The sequence below is a fragment of the Staurois parvus genome, unplaced genomic scaffold (assembly GCF_062004578.1).
Source record: "Staurois parvus isolate SC_StPar_1 unplaced genomic scaffold, SC_StPar_1.0 ptg001727l, whole genome shotgun sequence".
Classification (NCBI taxonomy): domain Eukaryota; kingdom Metazoa; phylum Chordata; class Amphibia; order Anura; family Ranidae; genus Staurois; species Staurois parvus.
In genome coordinates, this window is record NW_028319523.1 from 60,451 (window position 1) to 83,681 (window position 23,231).

Genomic DNA, 23,231 nt, shown 5'->3' on the forward strand with positions numbered 1-23,231 from the left:
GGAGATCATATCCCCCCCTTATGTATTATACATGGAGATCATATCCCCCCTTATGTATTATACATGGAGATCATATCCCCCCTTATGTATTATACATGGTGATCATATCCCCCCTTATGTATTATACATGGAGATCATATCCCCCCTTATGTATTATACATGGAGATCATATCCCCCCTTATGTATTATACATGGAGATCCTATCCCCCCTTATGTATTATACATGGAGATCATATCCCCCCTTATGTATTATACATGGAGATCCTATCCCCCCTTATGTATTATACATGGAGATCATATCCCCCCCCTTATGTATTATACATGGAGATCATATCCCCCTTAATCTCCTCTTCTCAGTAGAGAATACATTCAGTTCCTCTAACCTTTCCTCATAGCTGATCTCCTCCATGCTTCGTATCAGTTTGGTTGCCCTTCTCTGTACTTCCTCCAGTTCCCCAATGTTCTTTTTGTGAATTGGAGCCCAAAACTGAACTGCATATTCCAGATGAGGTATTACTAATAATTTGTACCGGGGGGAGGGGGTGATATCTTTCTCTCTGGAGTCCATACCTCTCCTAATACAAGAGAGGATTTTGCTCTTTAGAACCCGCAGCTTGGCATCATTGCATGCCATTATTAAGCTTGTGATCTACCAGATCCCCTAGATCCTTCACCATTGACCCCCCCAGTTGTACCCCCCTAGTATGTATGACGCATGCATAATCTTAGCCCCCAAGTGCAGAACCTTACATTTATGAACATTAACCCTCATTGGCCCCATAGTCCCCCAATTACACAGAGCATTGAGGTCGGCTTGTATGTTGGAGACATCCTGTAAGGACGTTATTCCCGGCACAGCTTGGTGTCATCTGCAAAGACTGAAATGGGATTTATAATCCCCGACCTGATATTGTTTACAAATATATTAAAAAGTAAGGATTCCAACACTGAACCTTGGGGTACCCCACTAATCACACTGAACCTTGGGGTACCCCACTAATCACACTGAACCTTGGGGTACCCCACTAATCACACTGAACCTTGGGGTACCCCACTAATAACACTGAACCTCGGGGTGCACCACTAATCACACTGAACCTCGGGGTGCACCACTAATCACACTGAACCTTGGGGTACACCACTAATCACACTGAACCTTGGGGTGCACCACTAATCACACTGAACCTTGGGGTACACCACTAATAACACTGAACCTCGGGGTACACCACTAATAACACTGAACCTTGGGGTACACCACTAATACAACTGAACCTTGGGGTACCCCACTAATAACACTGAACCTCGGGGTGCACCACTAATCACACTGAACCTTGGGGTGCACCACTAATCACACTGAACCTTGGGGTGCACCACTAATCACACTGAACCTTGGGGTACACCACTAATAACACTGAACCTCGGGGTACACCACTAATAACACTGAACCTTGGGGTACCCCACTAATAACACTGAACCTCGGGGTGCACCACTAATCACACTGAACCTTGGGGTACCCCACTAATCACACTGAACCTTGGGGTACACCACTAATACAACTGAACCTTGGGGTGCACCACTAATCACACTGAACCTTGGGGTACACCACTAATACAACTGAACCTTGGGGTACACCACTAATAACACTGAACGTTGGGTTACCCCACTGACACCCCTAGACCATTCAGAGTATGAATCATTAACCACTACTCTCTGAATACGATCTTTTAGCCAGTTTTCTATCCATTTCCATATGGATTTTTACCAGCCCGTAGATGTTATCTTACACATTAGCTGCTTGTTAGCAACTAAATCCACGTATACCACGTCCACCGCCACCCCTCTGTCCAAGTATACCACGTCCACCGCCACCCCTCTGTCCAAGTATACCACGTCCACCGCCACCCCTCTGTCCAAGTATACCACGTCCACCGCCACCCCTCTGTCCAAGTATACCACGTCCACCGCCACCCCTTTGTCCAAGTATACCACGTCCACCGCCAACCCTCTGTCCAAGTATACCACGTCCACCGCCACCCCTCTGTCCAAGTATACCGTGTCCACCGCCACCCCTCTGTCCAAGTATACCGTGTCCACCGCCACCCCTCTGTCCAAGTATACCGTGTCCACCGCCACCCCTCTGTCCAAGTATACCGTGTCCACCGCCACCCCTCTGTCCAAGTATACCGTGTCCACCGCCACCCCTCTGTCCAAGTATACCGTGTCCACCGCCACCCCTCTGTCCAAGTATACCGTGTCCACCGCCACCCCTCTGTCCAAGTATACCGTGTCCACAGCCACCCCTCTGTCCAAGTATACCACGCCCACCGCCACCCCTCTGTCCAAGTATACCACGCCCACCGCCACCCCTCTGTCCAAGTATACCACGTCCACCGCCACCCCTCTGTCCAAGTATACCACGTCCACCGCCACCCCTCTGTCCAAGTATACCACGTCCACAGCCATCCCTCTGTCCAAGTATACCACGTCCACCGCCACCCCTCTGTCCAAGTATACCACGTCCACCGCCACCCCTCTGTCCAAGTATACCATGTCCACCGCCACCCCTCTGTCCAAGTATACCACGCCCACCGCCACCCCTCTGTCCAAGTATACCACGTCCACCGCCACCCCTCTGTCCAAGTATACCACGTCCACCGCCACCCCTCTGTCCAAGTATACCACGCCCACCGTCACCCCTCTGTCCAAGTATACCACGCCCACCGCCACCCCTCTGTCCAAGTATACCACGTCCACCGCCACCCCTCTGTCCAAGTATACCACATCCATCGCCACCCCTCTGTCCAAGGTTTTGCTCACCTTCCTCATAAAAAGAAATCAGATTTGTTTGACAACTTCTGTCTTTCATGAATCCATGCTGTCGGTTGCTTAAAATATTTTTTCCAGCAAGAACTCCTCTATGTGGTCTTTTCTTAAACTCTCCAATATCTTCCCAACTATGGAAGTTCCACTATCAGGTCTATTACTTGGGAAAGATTTTGACCCCTTTTTAAATATTGGCCCCACATTGGCCTTACGCCAATCCAGTGGTACTGTGCCAGTCATTAAAGAGTCCCTAAAAATGAGAAACAATGGCTTTGAAATGACGGAGCTCAATTCTTTATGGACCCGTGGGTGTGTGCCATCCGGTCCACGGGCTTTATTCACCTTTATTCTGTCTAAATATTTCTGGGTCATCAGTTGTGAGCCAATGTGGATCGTCTGGGGCTGTGTCAATACCCCAAAAGTCAGTCACTTAAATCCTCTTTCTTCCCCATTCTGATGCTCTGTTTGAACTTCAGCAAGTTGTCTTCACCACATCTAGAAGCCTAAATGCATTGAGTTGCTGTCATGCGATTGGCTGATTAGCAATTCCGATTTCCGGGTGTGATGACATCAAGTAGCTATGCCAACTGATGCGTTTCTCCACATGACCTCGTGACTTCCTCATAGGAAACGTTTAATGCACAATTAGGTCACCGTGTGCCTTGCCAGTCTGCCGGATTGAGATCCATCATTGCTATGTGTTTCTACCCACCTTGCCCCCACACAGGAAACCATTTTTGGGAAAAGACTGTCACATGATCCACCATATCATAGAGACTCACCAGTCCTCCTTCAGGGCCAGTAGGCCTAATCATCACCCTTCATGGTGGGCGCATCCTGCAGGTCCTTTGGGGAATTTATTGCCCTCTAGGAATGCCTTGGATCTGTATAGCACCCTGCCAGTGAGGTCAGCAGATATATCATACCCCCAGATTGCTGCCCGCATGTACATCAGTAATGGGACAAGATCCGCTGCAGGGAGACCGCAGGCAATACTGGTCACCAGTCCTTTGCCCTCTGCTTGCCTATTGTTTGGCTCAGCTTTGAGTTCAGTTTCTCCTAAATGGTTTTCCCCATGTAAGTGATGTCTCAGCACATGCTACCTCAACACGTGTTAACACATAATCCGCGGTACATTGAGGTGACACTAATTTTGAGTAGCACCCCAACACACCTTATCAGTGCACCCCAAGGCACAAGTTTAAAAAATGGTGAATTTCTGATTTTAGTGAGCCTGCAGTCTGTGGAATATAGCTTTGACTTTATAGGTGTGAAGGGGATCAGAGCTGACCACCGGCCTCCCCTTCAGTCTTGCACAGGTGTACCGCCTCCTCCCCCTCAGTCTCGCACAGGTGTACCGGCTCCTCCCCCTCAGTCTCGCACAGGTGTACCGGCTCCTCCCCCTCAGTCTCGCACAGGTGCACCGGCTCCTCCCCCTCAGTCTCGCACAGGTGCACCGGCTCCTCCCCTTCAGTCTCGCACAGGTGCACCGGCTCCTCCCCTTCAGTCTCGCACAGGTGCATCGGCTCCTCCCCTTCAGTCTCGCACAGGTGTACCGGCTCCTCCCCCTCAGTCTCGCACAGGTGTGCCGGCTCCTCCCCCTCAGTCTCGCACAGGTGTGCCGGCTCCTCCCCCTCAGTCTCGCACAGGTGTGCCGGCTCCTCCCCTTCAGTCTCGCACAGGTGTGCCGGCTCCTCCCCTTCAGTCTCGCACAGGTGTGCCGGCTCCTCCCCTTCAGTCTCGCACAGGTGTGTCGGTTCCTCCCCTTCAGTCTTGCACAGGTGTAATGTCTCCTCCCCCTCAGTCTTGCACAGGTGTACCAGCTCCTCTCCCGGAATGGAACGGCTTCCTCTGATGTCACTGCACACTGTGAGCTTCTCAAAATGTGCATTAGAAGCTGCAGCCAGTCAGACATACAGTCAGGTCCATAAATATTGGGACATGGACACAACTCTAACATTTTTGGCTCTATACACCACAATGGATTTGAAATGAAACAAGCAAGATGTGCTTTAACTGCAGACTGTCAGCCAAAAGTAATGGGACAGATTAATAATCATAAATCAAACTTTCACTTTTTAATACTTGGTTGCAAATCCTTTGCAGTCAATTACAGCCTGAAGTCTGGAACGCATAGACATCACCAGACGCTGGGTTTCATCCCTGGTGATGCTCTGCCAGGCCTCTACTGCAACTGTCTTCAGTTCCTGCTTGTTCTTGGGGCATTTTCCCTTCAGTTTTGTCTTCAGCAAGTGAAATGCTCAATCGGATTCAGGTCAGGTGATGGACTTGGCCATTGCATAACATTCCACTTCTTTCCCTTAAAAAACTCTTTGGTTGCTTTTGCAGTCTGCTTTGGGTCATTGTCCATCTGCACTGTGAAGCGTCCAATGAGTTGTGAAGCACTTGGCTGAATATGAGCCGATAATATTCCCGAAACACTTCAGAATTCATCCGGCTGCTTCTGTCAGCAGTCACATCATCAATAAATACAAGAGAAGCAGTTCCATTGGCAGCCATACATGCCCACGCCATGACACTACCACCACCATGATCACTGATGAGGTGGTATGCGACGGATCATGAGCAGTTCCTTCTCCATCCTCTTCTCTTCCCATCACTCTGGTACAAGTTGATGTCGGTCTCATCTGTCCATAGGATGTTGTTCCAGAACTGTGAAGGCTTTTTTACATGTCGTTTGGCAAACTCTAATCTGGCCTTCCTGTTTTTGAGGCTCACCAATGGTTTCCATCTTGTGGTGAACCCTCTGTATTCACTCTGGTGAAGTCTTCTCTTGATTGGTGACTTTGACACACATACACCTACCTCCTGGAGAGTGTTCTTGATCCGGCCAACTGTTGTGAAGGGTGTTTTCTTCACCAGGGAAAGAATTCTTCGGTCATCCACCACAGTTGTTTTCCGTGGTCTTCCGGGTCTTTTGGTGTTGCTGAGCTCCCCGGTGCGTTCCTTCTTTTTAAGAATGTTCCAGCCAGTTGTTTTGGCCACGCCTAATGTTTTTGCTATCTCTCTGATGGGTTTGTTTTGTTTTTTCAGCCTAATGATAGCTTCACTGATAGTGACAGCTCTTTGGATCTCATCTTGAGAGTTGACAGCAACAGATTCCAAATGCAAATAGCACACTTGAAATGAACTCTGGACCTTTTATCTGCTCATTGTAATTGGGATAATGAGGGAATAACACACACCTGGCCATGGAACAGCTGAGAAGCCAATTGTCCCATTACTTTTGGTCCCTTATCAAGTGGGAGGCACATATGCAAACTGTTGTAATTCCTACACCGTTCACCTGATTTGGATGTAAATACCCTCAAATTAAAGCTGACGGTCTGCAGTTAAAGCACATCTTGTTTGTTTCATTTCAAATCCATTGTGGTGGTGTATAGAGCCAAAAATGTTAGAATTGTGTCCATGTCCCAATATTTATGGACCTGACTGTAGCTCCGCCTCATTTCCTGGCTGGAGGACGTCAAGCAACATGTAGCTATTTCCTCCCCAGCCTGACTGTCCCTGGCCCCTTTCATTCATTGGATTTCAGTTCTTTCAGTCTGGAAGGCTCAGCACCATACATGAGCGTTAACTTAAGTCGCCTGTATGCTACCTAGGAACACCCACCCCTCCAGACTGATACCCGCCTTTGATATTTGCATAACTCCTCCCAAGAGCCAGCCCCTTGCTAGCATTAGGGCTGACGGCTCTTGAGACAAGTAATAATACAAGGTGCTCCTCCCACCAGTCATGATCTGCCTTCATTGCACAGAGACCCAGTAATTGCATCACTGGGACTAAAATAGGCTATGAAATGGACAGGTTAGCGTGTTGGGGGGGGGGGGGGGGGAGGAACCACGGAAGGCTAAAACTAAAATATCACCTTTTGAATGTTTTGGTTGGACGTCTTTATTATGACGATTGATCTTTTTTTCATGTAAAGAATAATTTCTTTCCATCCTTGCGTTTCTCTTTCAATGTATTCATATCTCCCTTGTTGTGTCCCACAGCTATCCTCTCTTTGAAGTTCCCGGAGCCGACCACGGTGAAGTCCAGCTGCCTTTTCTTTGTGAGTGTAACGTTACAATTGTCACATGCAGCACATGGTAGCTTTGGGGTGATACATGAAGGGCATGCTGGGGGAAAATAACCATAGCCACCAATCAGAATCATTGTTTCACTTTCTACTCTGGATGGAAGAAATGACTTATGGAAGTTGGTTGGTTGCTGTGACTAAAAGTACAGCATGTATGATATACACCTACAGTTAGGTCCATATATATTTGGACACAGGCACAGTTTTAGTTTTTTTCAGGTATTTACGAAAACATATTCAAGCTATAGTTCTATAATGGATATGGGCTGAAAGTGCACACTCTCAGGTTTAATTTGAGGGTATGTACATCCACATTGGGGGAAGGGTTTAGGAATTGCAGCTCTTAAGAGTACCCATCCCTCCTTTTTCAAGGGACCAAAAGCTGTTTCATGGCCAGGTGTGGGCTACTTCATTATGTCTTCATCAATTAAGCAGGTAAAATGTCTGGAGTTGATTCTAAGTGTGGTATTTGCATTTGGAATCTATTGCTGTGAACCTACATCATGCGTTTGAATGAGCTGTCCATGCAAGTGAAACAGGCCATTGTAAGGCTTCAGAAACAAAACAAATCCATCAGAGAGATCGCAGCAACATTAGGAGCGGCCAAATCAACAGTTTGGTCCATTCTGAGGAAAGAAGAACGCACTGGTGAGCTCAGCGACATAAAAAGGCATGGATGTCCACGGGAGACAACAGTGGTGGATGATCGCAGGATCCTCTCTATGGTAAAGAAAAACCCATTCACAACATCCAGACAAGTGAAGGACACTCTCCAGGAGGTGGGCGTATCATTGTCAAAGTCTACAATCAAGAGAAGACTTCACGAGAGCAAATAGAGAGGGTTCACCACAAGGTGCAAACCATTCATAAGCCTGAATAATAGAAAAGCCAGATTAGACTTTGCCAAAAAACATCTAAAAAAGCCAGACCAGTTCTGGAAATGAATTCTTTGGACAGATGAAACTAAGATGAATCTACCAGAATGACGGGAAGAAAAAAGTGTGGAGAAGGTTTAGAACAGCTCATGATCCAAAGCACACAACGTCATCTGTAAAACATGGTGGAGGCAGTGTGATGGCATGGGTGGAGGCGGTGTGATGACATGGGTGGAGGCGGTGTGATGACATGGGTGGAGGCGGTGTGATGACATGGGTGGAGGCGGTGTGATGGCATGGATGGAGGCAGTGTGATGGCATGGGTGGAGGCGGTGTGATGACATGGGTGGAAGCAGTGTGATGGCATGGGTGGAGGCGGTGTGATGACATGGGTGGAGGCGGTGTGATGACATGGGTGGAGGCAGTGTGATGGCATGGGTGGAGGCGGTGTGATGACATGGGTGGAGGCGGTGTGATGACATGGGTGGAGGCGGTGTGATGACATGGGTGGAGGCGGTGTGATGACATGGGTGGAGGCGGTGTGATGACATGGGTGGAGGCAGTGTGATGGCATGGGTGGAGGCGGTGTGATGACATGGGTGGAGGCGGCGTGATGGCATGGGCGGAGGCGGCGTGATGGCATGGGCGGAGGCAGCGTGATGGCATGGGCGGAGGCAGCGTGATGGCATGGGCGGAGGCGGCGTGATGGCATGGGCGGAGGCGGCGTGATGGCATGGGCGGAGGCGGTGTGATGGCATGGGCGAAAGCCGTGTGATGGCATGGGCGGAGGCGGTGTGATGGCATGGGCGGAGGCGGTGTGATGGCATGGGCGGAGGCGGGGTGATGGCATGGGCATGCATGGCTTCCAGTGGCATTGGGTCATTGGTGTTTATTGATGATGTGACAGAAGACAGAAGCAGCCGGATGAATTCTGCCGTGTTTACAGATATACTGTCAGCCCAGATTCAGCCAAATGCAGCAAAGGTGATTGGACGGCGCTTCACAGTACAGATGGACAATGATCCAAAACACACTGCAAAAGCAACCCAGGAGCTTCTGAAGGAAAAGAAAACTAAAGGCAGAAAGACCCGCAAACAAAGAACAACTGAAGACAGCTGCAGGTAGAGCCTGGCAAAGCATCAGGAAGGAGGAAACCCAGTCTTTGGTCATGTTCATGGGTTCCAGATTTCAGGCAGTCATTGCCAGTGAAAGATTCTCAACAAAATATTACAAATGAACATTTTAGTGATGATTATATTCATTTGTCCAAATTACATTTGAGCCCCTGAAAATGGGGGGAATTGTGTATACAAATGGTTGCAGTTCCTAAAATGTGTACTTGATATTTATGTTCAACCCCTTGAATTAAAGCTGAATTAAAGTGCTTCAAATTCATTTGGATTGTTTAATTTTACTTTATTCTACAGAGCCAAAAGTATGAAAATTGTGCCTGTGTTCAAATATATATGGACCTAACTGAGCTAAGGCCTCGTTCACACAGGGGGTTCTATACCGTACGCCCCTGGAGGGCCGTTTACCCACATGGGGAAACACAAATGCTCCATGCATCCATATTCATGTCAATTGGGGCGCAGAGGCTGCATGGACGCAGCAGGGTGTGTCCCCATGAATGCACACTGTGTGAGTTCGGGGACACACACCTGCACCCGCATGGATGTCAGATTGGGAGCAGCAGCTGTGTCCCTGCATTGTGAACACCGGAGGTTGTCTGATTGGATGAGGTAGAGAGTTTGATGTTACCAACTCTGCCTCCACCTCGTCCAATTAGAGAAGGCCTTGCGAGACTGATGGGAATGATGTGCTCCATTACCAGCAAGGATTATGTAGATGTCATTGTAGCTGATGGTTGACTGATTTGATATTTTTGTCTCAGATGGAGTTTTTGCCGCGGTGCGGTGAGCTCGCCCCGGTGGGACAAGTGGTGCACGATGAAGGCAAATTCCTTCTCCAGGCTACGCTTGAGGTGAGAATACGTGAATACCGATGTTGATCTGTTTATTTTTCCTGTAAATTAAAAACTTGAAGGAGCGGCGGCAGAAAAGACAGAAAAGAGTGTTCCACCGAGTTTAGCTACTTTGTTTTTTTTATTTTGTCCTTTTTTTATCATTTTTAGTCTGAGTGTGGATCTATATTTGTCCCAAATTACATTTAAATTCTCTTACTCTTGATTGAGTCACTAACACTGTGGAAAGTCTGTTTCCAGCATCCACTATTTTACTTATATACTAGAATAATACTTTCTAGGGTTAGCTTTGAACTACATCCATCCCTGAGTGCCCAGCAGAGTTCCCCCTTACATCTGTGGATGCCCAGCACAGTTCCCCCTTACGTCCGTGCGCGCCTAGCAGGAGTTCCCCCTTACGTCCGTGCGCTCCTAGCAGGAGTTCCCCCTTACGTCCGTGCGCGCCCAGCAGGAGTTCCCCCTTACGTCCGTGCGCGCCTAGCAGGAGTTCCCCCTTACGTCCATGCGCGCCCAGCAGGGGTTCCCCTTACGTCCGTGCGCGCCCAGCAGGGGTTCCCCTTACGACCGTGCGCGCCCAGCAGGGGTTCCCCCTTACGTCCGTGCGCGCCTAGCAGGAGTTCCCCCTTACGTCCGTGCGCGCCCAGCAGGAGTTCCCCCTTACGTCCGTGCGCGCCCAGCAGGAGTTCCCCCTTACGTCCGTGCGCGCCCAGCAGGAGTTCCCCCTTACGTCCGTGCGCGCCCAGCAGGAGTTCCCCCTTACGTCCGTGCGCGCCCAGCAGGAGTTCCCCCTTACGTCCGTGCGCGCCCAGCAGGAGTTCCCCCTTACGTCCGTGCGCGCCCAGCAGGAGTTCCCCCTTACGTCCGTGCGCGCCCAGCAGGAGTTCCCCCCTTACGTCCGTGCGCGCCCAGCAGGAGTTCCCCCCTTACGTTCGTGCGCGCCCAGCAGGAGTTCCCCCTTACGTTCGTGCGCGCCCAGCAGGAGTTCCCCCTTACGTTCGTGCGCGCCCAGCAGGAGTTCCCCCTTACGTCCGTGCGCGCCCAGCAGGAGTTCCCCCTTACGTCCGTGCGCGCCCAGCAGAATATGCACTGGAGACCTGGGAGATGGTCTGGGCTGTTTGGCTGGCAGTGGACACATTGGTCTCAGTATTACAATATTATTATTTATTATTATTATTATTTCAGGTACTTATATAGCGCCGTCAGTTTATGCCGCACTTTACATATATATTGTACATTCACATCAGTCCCCGCCCCCGAGGAGCCTACAATCTAAGGGCCCTAACTCACATTCATACATACACATAGTAGGGACAATGTAGACAGGATCCAATTAACCTACCAGCATGTCTTTGGAGAGTGGGAGGAAACCGGAGTACCCAGAGGAAACCCACGTAGGCACAGGGAGAACATGCAAACTCTAGGCAGGTGGTGCCATGGTTGGGATTCGAACCAACGACCCGAGTACTGCCAGGCGGAAGTGCTAACCATTTAGCCGCCGTGCTGCCCAATACACAGACTGGTGCATCCACCGCCAGCCGAGGTATTTTCATTGACAGTCACTGTGGGCCACATAACCCTTTAGTGGGCCTTATGTGGCCCTGGGGCCTCAGTTTGGAGATCCCTGCTCTAGGTAATGGTCTTCCTAGGTAGGTGATGGCTGGCTCCACATGTAGGATGACTCCATACCAGCTTCTTCATGTGATAGCCTCTCTCTCTCTGCAGGGGATTGGCGGACAGGCCTCCCGAAACCTAATGGATTCCTTCGCAGACATCATCTTCTGTCTCAATAAGAACTGCTTCTCCTACTTGGTAGTCTGGATAAAAGAGCTGCTGCATCAGGAAGGCTTCCCGTCGCCTCGACTGACTCAGGAGCAGAAAGACAACTTCAGCCAACACATCCTGCGGTGAGAGCTCTGAATCCTCGCATCCTTCTCTGTCTGTGGTGGGTTAGGGGGGATTGGAAGCCATCCGTACCCTTCACGAAACGCTGCCAATCAGTATACATATTTAATTGTCTGACTACTTTACTACTGAGAGCTTCTCGCTGGCTGTCATCTCCAGAGGTGATCGCCAACAAGCCGTGAAATCTCTCCGTAGCCAGAAGATGTAATAGTCAGTGTAGCCTATGCCTGGGATTGCAGGAAGTAAACGTAAAACATGTTCGATACATAATAGCAACTCTAAACCAATGGTTAAGGTTACCGTTCAACTGACAATTAAAAAAAAAAAAAAGAAAGCATTAATTAATGTTTCAGTTAGATTTTTTGAATGATCACATTACCACTCTGTGCCAACATCACATGTCCCGGCAGTATTGACATTGATATTCCCTACTTGAGACGCTGTCAATCTCCAGCTAGGGGCGAGGTGGGAGGGATGTCCGGTGCTGTATTCGATGGCAACATTCCCTACTGGAGCTGCTGTCATTCACCAGCTAGCGGTGGGGCGGGAGGGATGTCCGCTGCTGTATTTGATGACAAAACTCCCTACGGGAGCCGCTGTCATTCACCAGCTAGGGGCAAGGTGGGAGGGTATGTCCGCTGCTGTATTCGATGGCAACACTCCCTACTGGAGCCGCTGTCATTCACCAGCTAGCTTTGGGGCGGGAGGTATGTCCGCTGCTGTATTTGATGGCAACACTCCCTACTGGAGCCGCTATCATTCACCAGCTAGGGGTGAGGTGGGAGGTATGTCCACTGCTGTATTTGATGGCAACACTCCCTACAGGAGCCGCTGTCAATCTCCATCTAGCAACGGGGTGGGAGGTATGTCTGCTGCTGTTTTGATGGCAACACTCCCTACGGGAGCCGCTGTCAGTCTCCAGATAGGAGTGAGCTGGGAATAGTTCACGGCTGTATTTGACAGTAATACTCCCTACAGAAGCTGCTGTCGATCTCCAGCTTGCTGTGTTTGATGGCAACACTCCCTACTGGAGCTGCTGTCATTCACCAGCTAGGGGTGAGGTGGGAGGTATGTCCGCTGCTGTATTTTATGGCAACACTCCCTACAGGAGCCGCTGTCAATCTCCAGATAGGAGTGAGCTGGGAAGAGTTCACGGCTGTATTTGACAGTAACACTCCCTACAGAAGACGCTGTTGATCTCCAGCTAGTGGTGGGGCGGGAGGTATGTCCACTGCTGTATTTTATGGCAACACTCCCTACAGGAGCCGCTGTCATTCACCAGCTAGTGGTGGGGCGGGAGGTATGTCCGCTGCTGTATTTGATGGCAACACTCCCTACAGGAGCCACTGTCATTCACCAGCTAGGGATGGGGCGGGAGGTATGTCTGCTGCTGTTTTGATGGCAACACTCCCTACTGGAGCCGCTATCATTCACCATCTAGGGGTGGGAGGGATGTCTGCTGCTGTATTTGATGGCAACACTCCCTACAGGAGCCACTGTCATTCACCAGCTAGGGGCGAGGTGGGAGGTATGTCTGCTGCTGTATTTGATGGCAACACTCCCTACTGGAGCCGCTGTCATTCTCCAGATAGGAGTGAGCTGGGAAGAGTTCACGGCTGTATTTGACAGTAATACTCCCTACAGAAGCTGCTGTCGATCTCCAGCTTAGGGTGAGCCAGGGGTGTGTCTGCTGCTGTATTGACAGCAATGCTGAAAAAGAAAACCAAATTCCCTCTCTGCGCACTCAGGTGTGTCCAGCCCAAATGAATCCTCCGATGTCAGCAATAGTCATTAAGATGCATCCAGGATCTATGCAGCTCTTCCTTTTACTTGTCTGACAAAGGAAACAATCTGTACAACAAAAGCAATGAAAAGGCAAGCGCAACCTAATAAAAGATTGGATTAAACCGTATTATTGCACTCACAGGGTTCCAACATATATGCAGCCATATCTCAATCGATGGGGAACATCAGGTGTGACAGCCCTTCTCTAACACAGCTAGATTGCCTGAAACATCAGCTGGATGTCCTGTGTGCAACCCAAGCAGCTTCTGAAGCTTTGTTAGAGAAGGTTCTGTGACATCTGATGTTCCCCATCTGTGACGTTAGGACTGCATGTATGTTGAAACATTGTGACTGCAATATTATTGTTTTAATCTAGTTTATTAAAGAGTTACTGCGGTAGGTTGAGATTCCCTTTTTGTTGCTTTTATTGACAGCAATACCCCCCTACAGGAGCCACCGTAAGTCTCCAGCTAAGGGAGGGCCTGGAAGAGTGTCTGCAACCATTTTTACTGCAATTCATCCTACAGGAGCCACTGTCCATCTTCAGATAACGGCAGGCCGGGGGGGGGGGGGGGGGCTGGGATGCCTGTATAATTGAGGGTACAGGATGACGTATATCAGCAATGGCGTCTAGTATGCAAAAGCACAGGGCAGCTCAACAGCGAGAAACCACAAAGTAGAAGCTGCTGACGGAATCATTGGGTCACTTTTTAAATAAAAAAACAAAAATAACAACAAAGAAAAGAATTATTGATAAATACAAACTGTTATAGGTTCACTAAGACTTTGAAAGTGTTAGTAGGCACTGGTGTAGAGGCTGCAGGAATAGGGCAGGGGGGGGAGCACTGGTGTAGAGGCTACAGGAATAGGGCAGGGGGGGGGGAGCACTGGTGTAGAGGCTGCAGGAATAGGGCAGGGGGGGGAGCACTGGTGTAGAGGCTGCAGGAATAGGGCAGGGGGGGGGGAGCACTGGTGTAGAGGCTGCAGGAATAGGGCAGGGGGGGGGGAGCACTGGTGTAGAGGCTGCAGGAATAGGGCAGGGGGGGGGGGGAGCACTGGTGTAGAGGCTGCAGGAATAGGGCAGGGGGGGGGGAGCACTGGTGTAGAGGCTGCAGGAATAGGGCAGGGGGGGGGGAGCACTGGTGTAGAGGCTGCAGGAATAGGGCAGGGGGGGGGGAGCACTGGTGTAGAGGCTGCAGGAATAGGGCAGGGGGGGGGGAAGCACTGGTGTAGAGGCTGCAGGAATAGGGCGGGTGGGGGGGGGGGGAAGCACTGGTGTAGAGGCTGCAGGAATAGGGCGGGTGGGGGGGGGGGGAAGCACTGGTGTAGAGGCTGCAGGAATAGGGCGGGTGGGGGGGGGGGGAAGCACTGGTGTAGAGGCTGCAGGAATAGGGCGGGTGGGGGGGGGGGAAGCACTGGTGTAGAGGCTGCAGGAATAGGGCGGGTGGGGGGGGGGAAGCACTGGTGTAGAGGCTGCAGGAATAGGGCGGGTGGGGGGGGGGGGAAGCACTGGTGTAGAGGCTGCAGGAATAGGGCGGGCGGGGGGGGGGGGGAGCACTGGTGTAGAGGCTGCAGGAATAGGGCGGGCGGGGGGGGGGGGGGGGGGGGAGCACTGGTGTAGAGGCTGCAGGAATAGGGCGGGCGGGGGGGGGGGGGGGGGAGCACTGGTGTAGAGGCTGCAGGAATAGGGCGGGCGGGGGGGGGGGGGGGGAGCACTGGTGTAGAGGCTGCAGGAATAGGGCGGGCGGGGGGGGGGGGGGGGGGAGCACTGGTGTAGAGGCTGCAGGAATAGGGCGGGCGGGGGGGGGGGGGGGAGCACTGGTGTAGAGGCTGCAGGAATAGGGCGGGCGGGGGGGGGGGGGGGAGCACTGGTGTAGAGGCTGCAGGAATAGGGCGGGCGGGGGGGGGGGGGGGGGGGGAGCACTGGTGTAGAGGCTGCAGGAATAGGGCGGGCGGGGGGGGGGGGGGGAGCACTGGTGTAGAGGCTGCAGGAATAGGGCGGGCGGGGGGGGGGGGGGAGCACTGGTGTAGAGGCTGCAGGAATAGGGCGGGCGGGCGGGGGGGGGGGGGGGGGAGCACTGGTGTAGAGGCTGCAGGAATAGGGCGGGCGGGGGGGGGGGGGGGGGAGCACTGGTGTAGAGGCTGCAGGAATAGGGCGGGCGGGGGGGGGGGGGGGGGGAGCACTGGTGTAGAGGCTGCAGGAATAGGGCGGGCGGGGGGGGGGGGGAGCACTGGTGTAGAGGCTGCAGGAATAGGGCGGGCGGGGGGGGGGGGGAGCACTGGTGTAGAGGCTGCAGGAATAGGGCGGGCGGGGGCGGGGGGGGGGGGGAGCACTGGTGTAGAGGCTGCAGGAATAGGGCGGGCGGGGGGGGGGGGGAGCACTGGTGTAGAGGCTGCAGGAATAGGGCGGGCGGGGGGGGGGAGCACTGGTGTAGAGGCTGCAGGAATAGGGCGGGCGGGGGGGGGGGGGGAGCACTGGTGTAGAGGCTGCAGGAATAGGGCGGGCGGGGGGGGGGGGGGGAGCACTGGTGTAGAGGCTGCAGGAATAGGGCGGGCGGGGGGGGGGGGGGGAGCACTGGTGTAGAGGCTGCAGGAATAGGGCGGGCGGGGGGGGGGGGGGGGAGCACTGGTGTAGAGGCTGCAGGAATAGGGCGGGCGGGGGGGGGGGGGGAGCACTGGTGTAGAGGCTGCAGGAATAGGGCGGGCGGGGGGGGGGGGGGGGAGCACTGGTGTAGAGGCTGCAGGAATAGGGCGGGCGGGGGGGGGGGGGAGCACTGGTGTAGAGGCTGCAGGAATAGGGCGGGCGGGGGGGGGGGGGGAGCACTGGTGTAGAGGCTGCAGGAATAGGGCGGGCGGGGGGGGGGGGGGGGAGCACTGGTGTAGAGGCTGCAGGAATAGGGCGGGCGGGGGGGGGGGGGGAGCACTGGTGTAGAGGCTGCAGGAATAGGGCGGGCGGGGGGGGGGGAGCACTAATGTAGAGGCAGCAGGAATAGGATGGGTGATGGGAAACACTGGTGAATAGGATGGGAAGCACTGGTGAAGGGGCGGCAGGAATAAAATAGGGAGCACTGCTGTAGAGGCGCCAGGAAGATGTTGGGAAGCACTGGTGTACAGACGGCAGGAATAGGACGGGCGATTGGAGGTACTGGTGTAGAGGCAGCAGGAATAGGACGGGCTATGGGAGGCACCGGTGTAGTGGCGGTCGGGTGATGGGAGGCACTGGTGTAGAGGCAGTCGGGCTAGGACGGACAATGGGAGGCACTGGCGTAAAGGCGGCCGGAATAGGAAGGGCGATGAGAGGTACTGGCATAGAGGCGGCCAGGATAGGACGGGCGATGGGAAGCACCAGCATAGAGGTCGCTGGATTAGGACGGGCGATGGGAGGCACTGGTGTAGAGGTGGCCGTGATAGGAAGGGCGATGGGAGGCACTGGCGTATAGGTGGTAGGGATAGGAAGGGCGATGGGAGGCACTGGCATAGAGGCAGCAGGGATAAGAAGGGTGATGGAGGCACCGGTGTAGAGGCGGCCGGGATAGGAAGGGCAATGGGAAGCACCAGCATAGAAGTGGTTGGATTAGGACGGGCGATGGGAGTCACCAATGTAGAGGCGGCAGGGATAGGATGGGCGATGGGAGGCACTGCTGTAGAGGTGGCCGGGATAGGAAGGGCGATGGGCGGTACCAGCATAGAGGTGGCTGGATTAGGACGGGCAATGGGAGGCACTGGCATATAGGCAGCTGCAATAGGAAGGGCTATGGGAGGCATTGGCGTAGAGGTGGCTGGGTTAGGACGGGCGATATGAAGCAGTAAGCAAAGTAGAGCGCCATTCGCACTCTGGTTAGTAAAGTGAAGGCGCTGCAATATTTTGGGATCACTTTGATTTGGTGACGGAACACATTGCTGGGGATCAGTAAAGCTTTGTGATCAGTTTGTCAGCCACTTTGGGAATTCTGTGTCTTTTTACCTGCAGGTGCCACACTGCCTTTGATGTGGCCACACAGAGTATGGTACCATGTGTGAAACTGTTGTTGCTCCTGTCATGTGACACGGCTGCTCCTGTCATGTGACACGGCTGCTCCTGTCATGTGACACGGCTGCTCCTGTCATGTGACACGGCTGCTCCATCCTAATCTGTCTTCCTCTTTAACCCTCTGTGCAGGGAGCGAGTGAACAAGCGGAGGATACGAGACATGGTGAAGGAGTTCACGCTGCTCTGCCGCGGATTACACGGGACAGAATACACCGCCGACTACTGACCGCCCAGTCACGCTTCCTGGATATCAAACGGGGCATTTTCTGGCATGCCCGCCTGCAATACTTGAGCTGTGTTGCCCTGCGCCAACCTTGCAGAGCTGTTTTTTTTTTTTTTCTTTTCGTTTTTGTTACGTTTGTGGAAACTGACCCCCTCCCTTCACTAACCCTTCGTCCTACTGAGGGCACCCGGAGCTGCAAGGGTAAAGGGGTACGGGGGGGGTCATAGCGGTTTGGAAAGGCCTCGCTTGCCAGGTGCTTTCTGCTTGTTGAATTGACATGGCAACCCCTGCATCCGCCAAAGGCTGGGCGTCTGGATACGAGGGGATGCGTGTAATAAGTGCGGGAGGACTGTGACCGGACTGATACGAGGACAACTCACGTCTGCTGCTTCCACTCCGACCCTCGCTGTCAGTGAGCATATTGCGGGTTTTATAATCGGCTTCTGAACTGTTGCGCTGATTGCCGAGAGTCAGACCTGTTCTCCTCCAAGACAGAAGAAGAGGGGTGGTGGTGGGGGGAGGGGAGGGGCAATGGTTTTACATTACCTCTCTGTGTCTGAACCCAGGGATTTTCATTTACAATATGTTTCTCATTACAGAAAAACTGCTGAAGCATGCTGACCTAACCACTATTAAACCAGCCTTGTACTTTAGCCCCCCCACTTCCCTCCCTGCGCCCCTCGGAACTGTCTGATCTTTTATTCCTTCTCTTTTCTACAGCTATAAAACCGAACATGTGACAGCTGCATGCAAACTTGTACTTCGCACATACTTAAGTTTCAAGGGTTAGCCTGGTCACATCCAGAACCACAGGGGCCACAATGTCAGGGGGGTCACAGACTCCGTGGTAGCTGCAGCAAAGGGAATGAAATGCTTGAAGATGCTGGTCCTGGTAAAGGTTTTTCCATTTATCCATTATTTATTACCGCTTTACAGACGCCATTTTCACCGTCCCATCCCAAGCCTACTACCAGCGCTCCGTGGGGCCGCTTTGCTTGTCGATCCCGGATGGGTGGGCGAAGAAGTCAGTCTTGTCGTGGCTTTTCCTTCTAGAAAGGACAAGTGAAAAAATGAAAAGAAAAACATTCGAAGTACCTTTTTTAGTTTTTCTAGTTGGCATCACATTATCACAACCTTCCTCCACCTTTATCAGAAGGAGCAACCCTTGACACAACGAATAATGATTATTACAGCTCACAGGACAGGAGCATGGACAGTAAGTCGAGATATAAAAGTAAACGGAATCAGGAAATTTATTTTATACCTAGTGCTGCTCTGTACAGCAAAATCATTTTCAGCAATCATTAAATGGAAAGAAAAACGTATGACTAAAAAATAAAAAAAAAAGTGGGAAGAATGTCCCTTACATTGGTGGTTATTTGGAAGAATGCCCCATACGTTGGCGGTCAATTGGAAGGGCGCCCCATACGTTGGCGATCAATGGGAAGGGCGCCCCTTGCGTTGGCGGGCAATGGGAAGTGCTCCCCATACGTTGGCGTTCATTGGGAAGTGCTCCCCTTACGTTGGTGGCCATTGGAAAGAACGCCCCATACGTTGGTGGCCATTGGGAAGAACTCCCCTTATGCTGGTGGTCAAAAGGATGAATACACCCTAAGTTTGTGGTCAGTTACAGATACCTAAAAGATCATTGGTGTTAGTGGTTACTTATCTCTTAGACAGACATTGCTGTTTGCTCAAAGAACCCTTAGCTAGGGCGCTCCTTACGTTGGAAATGGAAAGAACGCCCCTTACATTGGCGGTCATTGGGAAGAGCGCCGCATATGTTGGCGGCCATTGGGAAGAGCACCCCATACGTAAGGGGCCATTGGGAAGAGAGCCCCATACGTTGGTGGCCATTGGGAAGAGCGCTCCATACGTTGGTGGCCATTGGGAAGAGCGCTCCATACGTTGGTGGCCATTGGGAAGAGCGCTCCATACGTTGGTGGCCATTGGGAAGAGCGCCCCATACGTTGGTGGCCATTGGGAAGAGCGTTCCATACGTTGGTGACCATTGGGAAGAGCACCGCATATATCGGCGGCCATTGGGAAGAGCATCCCATACGTTGGCGGCGATTGGGAAGAGCGCCCCATACGTTGGCGGCGATTGGGAAGAGCGCCCCATACGTTGGCAGCCATTGGGAAGAGCGCCCCATATGCTGGTGGTCAGAAGGATGAATACACCCTACGTTTTTGGTCAGTTACAGATACCTAAAGGATCATTGGTGTTAGTGGTTATTTATCTTATAGACAGACATTGCTGTTTGCTCAAAGAACCCTTAGCTTATGTTGGCGGTCAATGGAAAGAACGCCCCTTGCGTTGGCGGTCATTGGGAAGAGCGCCGCATATGTTGGCCATTGGGAAGAGCGCCCCATACGTAAGGGGCCATTGGGAAGAGAGCCCCATATGTAACGGGCCATTGGGAAGAGCGCCCCATACGTAGGCGGCCATTGGAAAGAGCGTTCCATATGTTGGCGACCATTGGGAAGAGCACCGCATATGTTGGCGGCCATTGGGAAGTGCGCCCCATACGTTGGCGGCCATTGGGAAGAACGCCCCTTATGCTGGTGGTCAGAAGGATGAATACACCCTACATTTGTGGTCAGTTACAGATACCTAAAGGATCATTGGTGTTAGTGGTTACTTATCTGATAGACAGACATTGCTGTTTGCTCATAGAACCCATAGCTAGCTCTAGAGGAACCTTGGTTGAGAAAGGTTGCATCATCCATTTTAAAGTGTTTTATGGTGGGAGGGGAAGAGGAGAGGAACCCCATGGGTGCAGGATGGGTCTAGTGTGAATGATGCCCTGTGATTTTTGTTTTTTAAACCAAGGTTCTGGGTGCTGAGGGAGTGCCTCCTATTGCCCACGCCTCCATCCATCTTCTATTTATGGTGGTGAGCTCATAAGTGACTGGGGCAGCCATATGCGACCTTGGAAAAAGTTTGACTGCTGTGCTACTTGGTGTCACTTGGATGCTACTTGGTGTCACTTGGATGCTACTTGGTGTCACTTGCATGCTACTTGGTGTCACTTTAGAGCAGAAGGCTTTGCTAACTAATACTATAGAACTGTGTCTACCACGGATGTGAGACATAAGATTCTACATTGTACTTGGTGTCTGGATTTCCTTTTTTTAGGGGACAGGAAGAGCCGATCCAATGCAGCGATGTGATTGGTTTAAAATTGATAACTGTACTTCCTCAGTTGGGAGAGAGAAGGTAATGAGAGAATGTTAGAGGTTACCTAACAGAGCTCCAACATGTGACCATGCGCAACGCAGCAGCGAGGATTCCAGCTCCTTAGAAGATGAAGGAGGCAGGGTGTGACACCACGGCTTTCCTTTCTGGCAGGGTGTCACACTGGGGCTCACTTACCTGTTGGTAGCAAGTTTCCCAGAGACCAAACTGACATGTCACAGACCCATCCATGGTGTCAGACAGCACGATGCCTCAGTTCAGGAAGCACTGGAGAGGTCAGAATTGGCCTTTATAGAATATCTTTTAAACATGTGAACAAATTCTGATGGGATCATGTCACAGAGCCAAATACCATTGTGAGAAGCTTCAGACGGTTGCTGTACTCTACTTCTACAGCAGTGGTCCCCAGACTGCAGCCTGTGGGTGGGATGTGGCCATTTGCTTGCCGCTATCCGGCCCTTAGGGCACCATTCCTTCCACTGACCCCAAATATGGAGCACTCTTTATCTCATTGACACCATAGATGAGGCACTATTCCTTCCACTGACCCCAAATATGGAGCACTCTTTATCTCATTGACACCATAGTTGGGGCACTATTCCTTCCACTGACCCCAAATATGGAGCACTCTTTATCTCATTGACACCATAGTAGGGGCACTATTCAACTGACACCAAATATGGAGCACTCTTTTTCTCATTCACACCATAGATGAGGCACTATTCCTTCCACTGACCCCAAATATGGAGCACTCTTTATCTCATTGACACCATAGTTGGGGCACTATTCCTTCCATAGACACCAAATATGGAGCACTCTTTATCTCATTGACACCATAGATGAGGCTCTATTCCTTCCACTGACACCAAATATGGAGCACTCTTTATCTCATTGACACCATAGTTGGGGCACTATTCCTTCCATAGACACCAAATATGGAGCACTCTTTATCTCATTGACACCATAGATGAGGCACTATTCCTTCCACTGACACCAAATATGGAGCACTCTTTATCTCATTGACACCATAGTAGGGGCACTATTCCTTCCACTGACCCCAAATATGGAGCACTCTTTATCTCATTGACACCATAGTAGGGGCACTATTCCACTGACACCAAATATGGAGCACTCTTTTTCTCATTCACACCATAGATGAGGCACTATTCCTTCCATAGACACCAAATATGGAGCACTCTTTATCTCATTGACACCATAGGTGAGGCACTATTCCTTCCACTGACACCAAATATGGAGCACTCTTTATCTCATTGACACTATAGTAGGGGCACTATTCCTTCCACTGACACCAAATATGGAGCACTCTTTATCTCATTGACACCATAGTAGGGGCACTATTCCACTGACACCAAATATGGAGCACTCTTTATCTCATTGACACCATAGTTGGGGCACTATTCCTTCCACTGACCCCAAATATGGAGCACTCTTTATCTCATTGACACCATAGTTGGGGCACTATTCCTTCCATAGACAGCAAATATGGAGCACTCTTTTTCTCATTGACACCATAGATGAGGCACTATTCCTTCCACTGACCCCAAATATGGAGCACTCTTTATCTCATTGACACCATAGTAGGGGCACTATTCCACTGACACCAAATATGGAGCACTCTTTATCTCATTGACACCATAGATGAGGCACTATTCCTTCCACTGACACCAAGAATGGGGATTAATCTTCCCACTAATACCAATGACGAGGCACTATTCATCCTCCTACTACCCACGGGCGTTCTGTAATTTTTTAATATTTTTTTTACCCCCGTTGACCACCCAGTCTGAGGCGTTTTCGGCTCCCACTGCCCACAATATAAAAGGCTAAAGGACAATAAACTGGCACTTTGCTTAGAAGGTTTGCAGACCCGTCTAAAAGCATCAGCTGGGATGTAACAGTCCAGTGGTGTCCAGAATGGTTTTCTTTTTTTTTATTGTTGCATTAAAAAAAAACAAAAAAAAAACGGGGTCATATAGGCCCCCCTTTATCAGGGCTATGGGATTAACTGTTTAATTTGCAAATGTACTCATAAAGCTTTGGCAAATTTTGTTCCTTCCTTCCCTCCATCTACTTCCAGCAAAGTCAGCTCCTTGTAGTTTGCAGACAAAGCCAGGAGTTCATTCTGTGGTCCTATAGTACAGGAGGACTACAACGTACACCCCTAGGAGGGCCGTGTTTGCCTGCACCGGGATGGACAGGTGATCCTTGCTTCCCTGTTCATGTCAGTTGGGGCAGATCAGCTGCACAGACATGTATGGGACTGCCTAGGCGGAGATGCATGGAACGG

The 23,231-nt window shown here is 51.5% G+C and overlaps 1 protein-coding gene across 1 annotated transcript in view; it reads left to right on the forward strand.

Moving 5' to 3' along the window:
* IPO13 (importin 13) overlaps positions 1-19,085 on the forward strand; it is a 78,938-nt gene extending 59,853 nt beyond the window's left edge. Inside the window, exons 13-16 of the mRNA XM_089663600.1 lie at positions 6,840-6,898; positions 9,695-9,784; positions 11,507-11,688; positions 17,631-19,085. Coding sequence (XP_089519726.1) covers positions 6,840-6,898; positions 9,695-9,784; positions 11,507-11,688; positions 17,631-17,727 — 428 coding nt within the window. The 3' untranslated portion in view covers positions 17,728-19,085. The remainder of the gene's footprint in view (positions 1-6,839; positions 6,899-9,694; positions 9,785-11,506; positions 11,689-17,630) is intronic.
* The last annotated feature ends 4,146 nt before the right edge of the window (positions 19,086-23,231 follow it).